Raw genomic sequence first — 12,777 nt, 5'->3', positions numbered from 1 at the left:
TGATTCTCATAGACATACAATAATTATGGAAAGTTTGGGAAGTAAATTTACCACCATTATCAAGTCTAATTTTATTAATTGTATAATCGAGAAATTTCATTCCTCAATTTTATTATTTGAGCAAGTAATCTTGCAAATGCAACATTTCGAGTTGACAATAAACATACATGTGACCATCTGCTGGAGACATCAATTAATACCATAAAGTATCTGAATGGTCCACATGGTGGATGGATTGGTCCACAAATATCACCCTGAATACGTTCAAGAAAAATTGGTGATTCAGTTTGGATTTTGGCTGGTGATGGTCTTATAATAAGTTTTCCAAGAGAACATGCTTTACATTGAAACTTATTATTCTGAAGATCTTCTGATCTTTCAACGGATGACCATGTGTATTTTCTATAATTTTTCGCATCATTGTTGAACCAGGATGTCCTAATCGATCATGCTAATTGGTTAATATTGAAGAATTATCAACTACTATGTTTGATTCAATGAGACTTATATGTGTATAATGCAATTCAGTAGGGAGCATTGGTAGTTTTTCAATCACATATTTATTTCGTGATTTATATATGACAAGACATATATATTTCTCATTCCCTTCATTCAGTGTTTGAGTATCATACCCATGGGAGTATATATCATTAAAACCAAACAAATTTCTTTTCGATTGTGGTGAATACAAAGCATCATTGATAAAAAAAAATTATACCATTAAGTAACAAAAATTGTCTTTACCACATCCTTTAATCAAGTCTACAGGACCTGATATTATATTCACCATTGTTTTTGTTGGTTTTAGTTCCAAGAAATATCTTTTATCTCGGAGAATAGTGTGCGTTATACTACTTGTCAGGTATGCAAACTTCCATGGGATTAGTTCCTTGTTTAGCTTTGTTCATGGCATTTTCCATATTCGAACTTCAAAAATATGCAATGAAAAAATTTACTGACAATACATATGTAAATATAACTTATATCATAATTGTACAATAAAACATTATCATATGAATACATGAAAAATAAATTATTATACATTTATATTGTACCACTATATTGTTCACTATCAGAGAAATCATTGAGAAAATCTGCAGCATCAATATTTTTCATTTTTATCCCACCAACATATTGATCATTTCCAGAGAAATCATTCAGAAAATCAACATCATTAAAATGATTTGAATCAATCAAACGGTCACTGCGTTCAGTGAAGTTGGTCTATTTTTCTTTCTCCTTTATCGATTCTTTATAGAGCTTGCAAAGGTGCTCGGGGGCTCGACAAATACGAGAATAATGCCCTGGAGTGCCGCATCTGAAACAGGAACTTTCAAATCTTTTCGAGTGATTTTCATTAACAATCATGTTCTCATGATGCCTTTTCAGTAGGGTGGTTCGTGATGCCCTTTTGAGATAAGTTATAAAAATAACTCTCTATTGTTTTCAAAACCACGGCCTCGACCACGACCACGACCAATTCCATATCTACGTCCACGACCGACCACGACCTCGACCAAAACCTTGTCTTTGAATTTGAATTTGGTTTCCAGGTTTAAATTCATTTTTACTTACAAAATTTACTTCTGGAAATGCTGTTGATCCCGTGGGTCGGGACTGATGATTTCTCATTAGCAGCTCGTTGTTCTTTTCCGCCACAAGAAGACATGCGATGAGTTAAGAATATCTCGCAAATCCACGCACTCTATATTGTTGCTTGTAGAGTTATATTTGATGCGTGAAACATAGGAAAATGTTTTTTCAAGCATTTCCGATTCTGTAACCTCATGTTCACAAAATTTTAGCTGCGAGATTATTCGATACATCACTGAATTGTAATCACTGACTTTCTTAAAATCTTGGAATCTTAACATATTCTATTCATCACGGGCGGTCGGAAGTATAACTTTCCTTATATGTTTAAATCTTTCTTTTATTCCTTTCACAGAGCCATATGATCTTTTTCGATTAGATATTCACATTTTAAACCTTCATCAGATGTCGACACAAAAATATTATAGTTTTTGTTTTTTTCTTGTGATGAAGATATACCATTTTCCTTAATGGTCTCGCTTAGACCCAATGATTCAAGATGCATTCCTACATCAAGGGTCAATGACATATAATTTTTACCCGTAATATCAAGATCAATAAATTCGAGCTTTGCCTAAGTTTGTCATGGTAGTACTAAAAAAATTACGATGCATTTTATTAGTTAATGAATATTGCAATACAAAGTAATGGATAAACAACAAGTACAAGCATTCGTAAAAATAAAGAAAACACACGAGGAGAATATTCTCCAATAAATACAAGACTCGTGAGTATGATAACCAAAATAATTAAAAATAACCTTGAGAAAGCCATCTTTTTTTTTCAAAAATTTGATGAAGAATAATTTTTAGAGAATAAGAGAAAGTTGGAGTGATTGAGTGCTTGTGAGATCATATTTATAGGATAAAAACTAGTCATTTTGTTACCGTTTATGACCGTTGGTGTACAAAAAAATAAATGTATGTATTTGTATAATTTATTGTAATAATATGGTGTATATAATATTAGTCATGTTTAAATAATTATGTATATCATATCACATTATTATAATGAGGTGTCATAAATTATTTTTTTTAAAAATCTTATAGGCTTTTATACTTGTCGTATCTCTTACAGGAGTGTGGGATGCCGTCTTAACATTCTCTCAAGATTTATAACAAGCTTTTGAAAATTTTATTTTTATTATTTCTAATTTTATTATATAATAACATTATATTTTATATTAAATATATACATAATAAATAAATAACAGTAAAATAAATATTATTATTTTTGTTACTTTTTTCTTCTGTTTTGGAGCTTGGAAAAATATAGAGGACTTTTAGAGCTTCGTGCTGATAACGTGTTGTGAAAAATAAAAATTTATGGTAAAAAGTAAAAATCTCAACTTCTCAAAATTTACCAAACTACTACACTTTATAAAATTTTTCTCTCCTGCTCAATTGTGAATTTCTTCACAAATGGCGAGGCTATTCATAAAATTTCTTTGGTAATAATCCAAAAAATAAAATACACCATTACCTACATCATCACACACAAATTTCTAATTTTTACAACTCTTATTTTCAACGTTCAAATATTCAACTTAACATCCAAATCTTTTATTTTCAACAGATTTTATATATTATCCGAATCTAAAAATAATTAAATTTTTTATATGTATAAATAGGTATAGAAAATAGTTCGTAAATTTTCAATAATTCATCGCATATTACGTGGACGGATTACACAGTTTCTGTTTCATTATTTCATACATCTTCGAACGATTCGGTGTATCTGGAAACTCGGTACGCATTCCTTTCTGAATCTTGAAATGTGAGTTATTTTTTTCAAGGGAAAAAATATTTAAACAGTGATTCCTTTTTGATTCGTTAGCTCCTCTTGATTATGTTATCGGATTATTGTATGAATGTTTTCGATCACCGATGTTTTTCTTGATTCGTTTGCTTGGATTGTCTCAGTTCTTGGGGAGCAGTTATGGCGATGCATTTCATATAGTGGTGAAAATTGAACTGTATTAATTGGTTAACTTTCGTTTTTCTCCGCAAGCGAATTCTCGATTACGTAAATTCAAGCGCGACCTTGGGAGATGTTTTTTTTTAAAAAAAATATTTTAGACGCTTAAACATAACATTGAAGTTTTTAGCTTTATGCGATTCTGAATGAATTATTATTGTTTTTCTTAGAATGCGTAAATCGAAGCTTGAATTTGCTTAAATAGCCCCAATTCTAAATATGACCATTTCCAACTATTTTTAAGTTGCTCTCTTGTTATATCTTCTTGTTGGATGATATAGTGCTGTTTTAACTAATTTACTATGATAAATCAGTTAGCTGAGAGGTCTGTTGTGATATCAGGGAGAGTTGCTTGTTAGGAATTTAAGCCGATTAAATCGAGCTCACTTTTTCTTGTGAAGAAGTGAAGAAATGATATGAGAGCTGAGAATTTTTACTCTAGAACCACAACTCTAACCATCTTTCAAGTCCCCCGGAATTTGGTTTTATTATGGTAATGGTAACATCGAGCACAAGTCCAATTCTTTTTTCTTTCTCATTCTTTTCCCCGAGTTTTGGACAATACCGGAATCAATAGGATTTCTCAAAGTTGCGCTGATGGTGGATTAATGGAAAGTATGCACCCCGTGCATTCCAATTCTAATTGAATCAAGTATGAGATTATAAGTATCACCATGTTTGGACAGATAAGCTCATGCATGTGTGTTCTATAATCAGTATTCTGATCTCTATTGCATGAAAAGTGTGAAATTTGTTTTGCTCAATGCGTGATCATGGTTGTTTGTTTTTTCAGCTTAACATGGGTGCATATCTAAGCACTCCTAAAACTGAAAAGGTTTCAGAGAATGGTGAGAATCAAAGGCTTATATATGGCATGTCATCCATGCAGGGTTGGCGATCAACAATGGAAGACGCGGTAAATATTTGAGTTATTTTTAGCATCTAGGCTCTATTCCATGTTTATTTTGCTCTTTAACAATTTCATGTGTAGAATTGACATAGGCGCTCTATTTTTTATGGTGTGCATATTTTTTGCATCAGTGATAACTTAAACTCACTTCTGCCCTTCATTCTGATTGTCGGAATTTTTTCCTGTGTGAGATAGCATTAACCTTTCTAGCTATTGCTGTAGCCTCTCATTACCTGATAGATGCTGGCAGCGGTTGTGTGCTCATCTGCATTGATACTGTCCTCAGTGCAATACCATTTTCTTTATGACTGTTGAGAGAAATACTTGATCGTGTAGCATAGGTTTTGTGATGAAGTTTGATTGCTCTATATTTTTACATATCCACTAGGAATTTCTAAAATCTATAATCGTCGAGGAAATAAACAAGTTAAAATGTTGCTTGAAGTTCTAAAATTTTTATATTTACTACATTCACGGTTTCGCACAACTCAAGAAGTGATAGCAAATGTGTGGATTGGAAAAGATGGTGAATTGAAGACAAAATTGTGATTGGACCAACTTACGCTTTTCTTCTAGCCTGTGGGTGTTCTTGTTGTTTTTTCTCTCTCTTTTCTAATGAATGTATGACACGTTGTATTGATTTAGATTGAGCATGTAAGTCAAGTAATATGATCGTAGATGATTATAATTTTGAAGAGTCACGGAAATCCTTTAATTGTTGAGCACTTTTTTCATAACACGCTGGACACTTCTCCTGACATGAGGTATTCTACAGCATGCTGCTTACACTAATTTGGACAGTTCCACCTCTTTCTTTGGAGTTTATGATGGCCATGGAGGTAAACACTTATCTAGTGACTTCTCAATCTTAGTGAGCTGTTTTCTTCTCTTTCTTTATTGTCAGCGTACTTAGCTTTACATGGATTTTAAAATAGTCATGATATTCAGTATACGATCAGCTTGCCATCAAGGAAAAGTAACAGGTTGGCTTATTAGTATCCATATGCTATTGTTTCACAGTTTTGGTTCAGCATATGTGTACTTAGGACGGGATGATTCTTATTCCATATTTGAGAGAAGCCATAATAGAAGCGACTAAGATAAATTCTTCTAGAAATTTTTGTTCATGATCCTGGACTAGCAAGGCGATGGAGAACTTTCATGTTTCAATGCATGTGATAAGAGATTGTCAATCTCTTGGGAATAAAGATGGTGATGGGATCTATGCATTAGTGTTCAAATGCATACGAAAGAAACAAATCGTTCTGCTTTTCAAACTACTGTATCTGTATGTATAAAAGTAGTTAGTGGAATACTGTGGTTTTTGTTATTTTAAGCAATTCAGTGGATTGTAAGTCCAGAGTTTGGGTCATTAGCCTTCAAGGGAATATGAACATCCTGTTGGGCAATTCAATGAAGAAATAACTACTGGATGCTCAAGCAAATACTGTAGCTGTATTCATATTAATCATATACAGCATCTGTTACAATGCATTTATCTTCTTAGTACATTCCCCTCTGTAGGCAAAGAAGTTGCAAAATTTTGTGCCAAGTTTCTCCATCAAGAGATGCTGGAACATGAAGCTTACCGGGCCGGTGATCTGGGAACTTCTGTTCGACAAGCTTTTCTCAGGTTTTTCATGTCATGTAGATAATTTTACATGTTAAATGCCAACTTGGACCCTGTGGATTACATAAAACGCAACAGTGTAATGATTTATAATTTTATGCCTCGTGTTCCTCCACGCAGTAATATTTATATATTTATAGAAAAATATATGATTGTTTTGTGCGGTTTTGTAAATTTGCTTGAGGAAGAATGAAGGGTACTAGTACTTACTAGAATTAGTTGAGAATGATATGAAGTTTTTTAGATCCATTGTTTTATAGAATTTAATTTGGTGAAGAGAATAACAATGACTTCGGATAGTTTCAGCGCTGCATGAATACTAGTACTAGTTTTGTTTAACCACATTTGATGATTTAATCTTTTCTCAATATATTTAACTTGGAATTGGCATCCTTTGTTTTTTAATTGTATTCATGTATACATCAGTTATCTAACTCCGATAAAGATAATTAAATTAAATAAATAATTTTGTGCCTACACCTTGATGAAATTAGAATCTCCTCGTAGTACAATCGGGTTCATATGCATGTCAAAATTTCCTGGGATGCTGAGGCCTTCAAATGCTTCCGTTATTAGTCAATAGTATTATACTATAACTCAAAAATAAAAATATATATATTTATGTAGGAAATGAATGGTGAGTAAACCTATTTTGAAAACAATGGTGAGAATCAGAACTCATGTAGTGGATGAAAATGACCTTTGTACTGGATGCATTATTCCCAGCAACTTAGGCAACATTTGATTTTAGTGAAGAAAGCTTTTCAAAATTGTTAAATTATTATTTTTAAAATCCTGTAAGTTTTTGGGCTTCGGTGTTATTTTAGTTAAAGAAAGTTTTTGTTGATAAGAAATGAAAATTTAGTTCAAGAAGTTTGAACCGCTTAAGCTACTTTCAACTTAAAAGTTTTAGAAAGAGTGTTTAGCATTTTGAAGGAATTTTCCAATTATTAAATATGAATTTTGAAAGTTAAAGTACTTTATGATATAGCAGTGATGTTTAATGTTAAATTTAGAAAGTGATTATAATATCTACTTGGAAAACGTAAGCATGGGAAATTACAAGCATGTACATGTGTTTTATTTGAAATGAAATGAGAAATCACGTGCATTGATTTGAAGCTGTGAAGCCGTATTATAAAATGTTCTGAAAAATTGTCGATTATTCCATGCTTGTTGAATTTTACCATTTGTACGTGGTGCCTGGGACAATTTATGTTGTTGAACTAATTAATATTCATTCATGTAGAATAATGTTACTTTTTAAAAATGGACATATTCAATGTATTTCATTGACTTTCATGATTAGTTTATTTCGAAAATCCTCGTTCACTATATTTAAGAATTTTTCCAGATTAGATTAATTTTTTATCCATATATATGCATATTAACTAATAAATGACGAAGCAAAACAGCATATTCATATTAACTAGTGACCGTGGCACACACTTTTGCATGTGTAATGTAATATATGAATATTAACTAATTTAAATGCAACAATTGAAAGCATGTCAGAGATGTTTAGAGATTATCCGGAAGAAAAGTTCATAATAATTGATTAAAAACAATCACTTTGGAACAAATGAGTAAATCAAAACTGTGCAATATCAGATTGAAAAGGGAATGGGTATCTTAAAATATTTTTAATTAGTTAGTAACCAACTTTTGTAAGCAGTTATTCTTTTTTTAGATAAGTTATGATTAACTAAAAATGAGGGGGGTAAATGCAAATATGCAATTTTTAAGTTGTTATACCAAAACAGTTTTTCTAAAGGCCGCAAAAATTCTAAGTAAAACAATCACTTTGGAACAAATGAGTAAATCAAAATGAAATGAGTATCTGAAAATATTTTTTAATTAATTAGTAGTTAAATTTTGTGAGTAGTTATTGTTTTGTAGATAAGTTATAATTAACTAAAGATGAGGGTCTTAAATGCAATTTTTAAGTGGCCTTACCAAAACAATTTTTCTAAAGGCCTCCCACTTTATAATATAGTAATAGATAGTAATAGATATAGTTATAGATGAGATTGATGTCAGTATCAACCCTTTCGTTCGAGCTTATAACTTACAGATACACCGGTTCAGGATTTAAATTATCTCAATCACTTGTCAAAGCTAAGCCAAATGTATCTTTTAACAACAAAATACCCACATGACCAGCTTTCATAAATTTTTACCCCAACACTTTTATGAATTTTTTACAAAAACTATTTTCAAAATATTTGAGCTGAAAATAACACAAGTCCCAATCACATGTAATCGTAATAATTATTTTCAACATACTTGTAGCTGTGATCTTTGTAATTTACATTCTGTCTTAATGCAGAATGGATGAAATGATGTGTGAAAAGGCAGGACAGAAGGAGTTAGCATTATTAAGAGGAAAAGTGGACAAACCTACAGATAACATAGTAGCCTCAATTGAGCGAGATGATGTTACTGGTCAAGATGGCAACTGGCGTTACGAGGAGGTGAGCTTAGTATTTTATTTATCCCAACAGGATATATCGTATACATTTGACCAACAAAGCCTTTTACACTGGCTGTAAAAATTTGGTTAAATTTATGCTTTCCTGTAGATACATGTGCCCATGTTTAAGTGTGAAAATAACTCATCTCTGATATATGTGGTACGATAAATTTCGGTGAAAGCAAAAGGAAGTAGGAATAAAGCTGTATTTATAAGAATGTTTTCAATTAGAAATATGTGTGCACATCCTGGGGAGAATTTTTATGGACACACTGAAATGGAATACCAACAATTGGCCATTCTAGCACGCAATAACTATACAGGAATGTTATTATGAATATCTATGAGATAAAACCTTACTACTATCAAGATTAGTCATTTCTCAAATTCGATTAATTGTTTGAAATATGGATATTTCTGGCCCTCCTTTTCTTTTCAACCAGTACCATTGCCCATCTGAGGTACATGCAAGTGTGAAATAATTATCCTTGTTTGTGAGTACTTTATTTGCATTGAGGTGTGGATCTGACATCAGCGAAGCTTGTCCAGCTTTCTGTTGACAAGAATTGATCTGATAGCATTAGTCTACGTGTGAAATACATAGTAGTAGTAAGTTATTGTTTTAGTCGGAACCTTCCATTTCAGAGATTGATACTTTGTTCCTTCTTATGAACCTAAACTGGGCAGATAACAGGTTTGTTGTATGTTTGGATGTTTTTGTTTAGTAAATCTTTTATTTCATTCATTGTTTTCTAATACCTTCTAAATATGGGGAATTCAGTTTGATAACAAGGGACCAACTTCTGGATGTACCGCTTGTGTTGCAATCATTCGAAATAATCAACTTATTGTTGCTAATGCTGGTGACTCTCGGTGTGTGTTGTCACGAAAAGGACAGGTGAATTAGTTTTTCTTTTATAAGAATAAGATTGAATTGTCTGTCTCAACTCGTAGGGTATCATGGTAACTAATCCACCTCATCCTTGGCGAATGCACCGGTTGATAATATATCCTACTTTGATGCAGGCATGTGATTTATCGAAGGATCATAAGCCAGATCTTCATGCTGAGAAGAAAAGGATATTGGACGCTGGTGGATACGTCCAATATGGACGAGTCAATGGGAGCCTCAATTTGTCAAGGGCAATAGGTAAGTTGGTGTGATTGAGTCTATTATTTGAAGTGTTACATTGATTTTTTGATGGTGGACTGCATGACTGCATGACTGCATCACATCTTTCAGGTGACATGGAAATGAAGCAAAACAAATTATTGCCTGCTGAGGAGCAAACTGTGACAGCTAACCCTGATATAATCACTGTATGTAGAATCTTTACTTTGTGCATTAATTTATTATTTAATTTGATTTGACTCTCTTCTTCCAATCCCTGTGGATAACAGCGTTTAACTAGAGTCAGTCGTTTTCTGAACTGGTACTCTATAATTTCAACATTATTGGCAAGCAGTCAGAGGAAACTTGTGTGCTTTTGATCTTAATTTTATTATGTAATCTATTTATGAGTACAGATTTTCTTATTGTTATCCTAAACTAGGTTGAGCTTTCTGAAGATGATGATTTCCTCATAATAGCCTGTGATGGGATATGGTAAGTTTGTATCTTCAACTATGTACACATTATTATGCATTATCTTATCTTTGGGCACAGGGCACATTTTGTGATTGTTAACTATGTACACCTTATTATATCCATGAGAAGATTCTCTATCCCATTTTCCTCTCTTTTCTTTATGCCTTTGATGTAAGAGAAACAAATTCACAATTCGAATTTGTATTAGCAAAAGTTATTATAATATCTTACATACTGTAGACTTTGGCTGCTATTATGTCAAATGTCATCATTCGTAAACTCTTTGTTTCTTTGAACTCAAATACACAAATTTTTGCTTCCGGAACATGGCACAATTTTTTGTGTTTATTTATATATCTGGCACTTTGACACTCTACAGTCATATTCAACTTGTTCATTGCCTTGATGTTTTTTTTTTGTGCGATTTTATAGGGATTGCATGTCTAGTAAAGAGGCGGTAGAATTTGTCCAAGAGCAGCTAACAACTGTAAGTTTTTGGTAGTTTCTTCATTGAACTTGGAACTGTTGATACATTTCACGTAGGAGAACACATCAAGAGTTGTCGAAAATCATGCAGGAAAAGAAGCTCTCTGTGGTTTGTGAGAGAGTCCTTGATAGATGTTTGGCACCATCATCTGGGGGTGAAGGTTGTGATAACATGACAATGATTCTCGTTCAGTTCAAAAAAGCTTTTCAGACAAGCACATCCTCTGAAAGGCAGATGGGGTCAGACGAACAGCAGATACAACCCAAAGATGACAATTCAGTAGTTCCTTGAATCTTGCCTTGTAAAACACGTTTAGATTCCAGTTTTAGTCGTTTGTTCTTTGAACTATTTATATTAACATATTTTTGTAAATGTTAGTTTTATAGGCACGTACGAAGCTTTCTTAAAAATATACTTGGACCATCTTTATTGGGTGGTCAAACACCGAAACAATTTGTGATTGGTTAATTTCAATATGCTATCATATATTCAATGTTAGTAGACTAGTTTGCTCCTGGCTAGCTGATGTTATACTGCCGGGCTAGGGGGGCATTTAGTTCCCAGCGCCAACATGGCTTCTTGAAATTTACTCCAGTCGGGCGTAATTCTTGCACCACGGATGGCACAAGAGTCGATGCTCGGAACAGTGTTGTGCCCTTTCTGGCACGGTACTATGTATGGTTGGAAAATAAGACTTTGTAGAAATTGTGTTATTTTGCTATAGAACATGAGCCCATTCGTTGGAGATGACCTAAAAAAGTATATAAAACTGTGATGGCCAACCAAAACATGAACATTTTTTCCTCATTAATTCATTGTTGGAATAGGTCTTTTGTGTGACGGTTTCACGAATCTTTATCTGTGAGACGGTTTCACAAATATTTATCTGTGAGACGGGTAAATTTTACCGACATTCAAAATAAAAAATAATATTCTACTCAAATAAGAGACCGTTTCACAAAATACGACTCGTGAGACCGTCTCACACAAATTTTTGCCTCATAGTTGATATGATACCTTCACCTCTACAACTGCTACTTCTGACGTTGACTCCCTGCACTCTTCCTCGACAAGTTTAAACCTCTCAGGTAGTATCACCACTCCTGTGGTACAATCCACAGTGATGTGAAACTTCCCAACACAAAAATTGATTGTTTTTTCCTTTGATTATCCTCCTCACTTAACAAATCATCATCCACTAACTTATCCTCAGTAGCTGATATTCAAAACTTGAACTTACTCCCCACCTGATTTGCGGTGACTGGAATATCAATTGTGGGTTCATCTATCAACTTAGCAGACTCTTCTCTTTTCACAATATCTCTTTGTCTTAACGGTCGTCTCTTCTGAGTCCTAGTAAGTGGCCTAGGGAACTTTTTGTGTTGGGCCACTCTCCAAGACTCACTAAACTCGTATCTGGCAGGAAAGACGGACCTGGGCTTTGCTCCCCTGCCCTCCATAATTTTTTCTTTTATAACTTCATTCACACACGGCTCTCTATCTTGATCAGCTAACTTTTTCCTGGTTTCCACCATTCGCGACTCAACTCTATATATGTTTCTCATGTCCGAATATCTCTGGTACTGCTCACAAGATGATTCCCCTCTGAATCCTTGATTCTCACGCACTGGTCTCTCAAAGTAATGTTGGTTCCTCGGCCGATAGGCCACGGATTCACCAACATTTCTGGGGAAACGCTGCTGAACTGTTCTTACTTGATCAGCATTATGCCTTCCATGAGCTTCAAACAATTGACCCTTTGAGATCCAGCATTTTTTGATTAATTGATCTTTCACTGCAAAGGATCAGCTTTTTTTTTTTCATTGAGAAGATCCCTCAAATCTGTCACATTCACATTAACCAAAGCTACTAGGGGAAAATGACCATCATCCACCGCCCTAGACTCTTGCTTGTTAGGGAACTTCACGATTCCCTTGTTAATTATGTCCTGTAAAATGTTCTTGAAAGCTCAACAAGATTTAGTAGCATGATTATAGGAGTTGTGGTACTTACAATACTCTCGACTTTTCAGCTCTTCTTTGGGTGGCATCTTATGATCAGGTGAGAAGGTGATGAATTTTTCTTTTACCAAGAAATCGAAAACTTCCTCGATTTTTGA

At 33.5% G+C, this 12,777-nt stretch overlaps 1 protein-coding gene across 5 annotated transcripts; it reads left to right on the top strand.

The window, feature by feature from the left end:
- Window positions 1–3,229: 3,229 nt before the first annotated feature.
- On the top strand, window positions 3,230–11,151 carry LOC140822942 (probable protein phosphatase 2C 60). Of its 5 annotated transcripts, none has more exons than XM_073183951.1 (11): window positions 3,230–3,341; window positions 4,364–4,486; window positions 5,256–5,319; window positions 6,005–6,113; window positions 8,440–8,584; window positions 9,365–9,481; window positions 9,610–9,733; window positions 9,827–9,903; window positions 10,137–10,189; window positions 10,604–10,658; window positions 10,749–11,151. In XM_073183951.1, the coding sequence occupies exons 2-11, from the start codon at window positions 4,370–4,372 to the stop codon at window positions 10,947–10,949; spliced, it is 1,062 nt and encodes a 353-aa protein (XP_073040052.1). In that variant the 5' UTR covers window positions 3,230–3,341; window positions 4,364–4,369; the 3' UTR covers window positions 10,950–11,151. The 5 variants fall into 5 exon arrangements, with proteins under 5 accessions (XP_073040052.1, XP_073040050.1, XP_073040054.1 ...); XM_073183949.1 differs by having other exon boundaries at window positions 3,258–3,369; XM_073183953.1 differs by lacking the exon at window positions 3,230–3,341 and adding an exon at window positions 3,741–3,814.
- The last annotated feature ends 1,626 nt before the right edge of the window (window positions 11,152–12,777 follow it).

Source organism: Primulina eburnea, chromosome 2 (assembly GCF_022965805.1).
Source record: "Primulina eburnea isolate SZY01 chromosome 2, ASM2296580v1, whole genome shotgun sequence".
NCBI classification, from domain to species: domain Eukaryota; kingdom Viridiplantae; phylum Streptophyta; class Magnoliopsida; order Lamiales; family Gesneriaceae; genus Primulina; species Primulina eburnea.
This window is presented reverse-complemented; position numbering and strand designations above follow the sequence as displayed.

What these genes read in the sequence shown, in the direction of transcription:
- LOC140822942 (XM_073183948.1), top strand. An exon ending in GCAACTGGCGTTACGAGGAG is followed by an intron (nt 8,585 to 9,364) that starts GTGAGCTTAGTA and finishes TGGGGAATTCAG; the next exon opens with TTTGATAACAAGGGACCAAC. An exon ending in TCCAAGAGCAGCTAACAACT is followed by an intron (nt 10,659 to 10,748) that starts GTAAGTTTTTGG and finishes AAAATCATGCAG; the next exon opens with GAAAAGAAGCTCTCTGTGGT.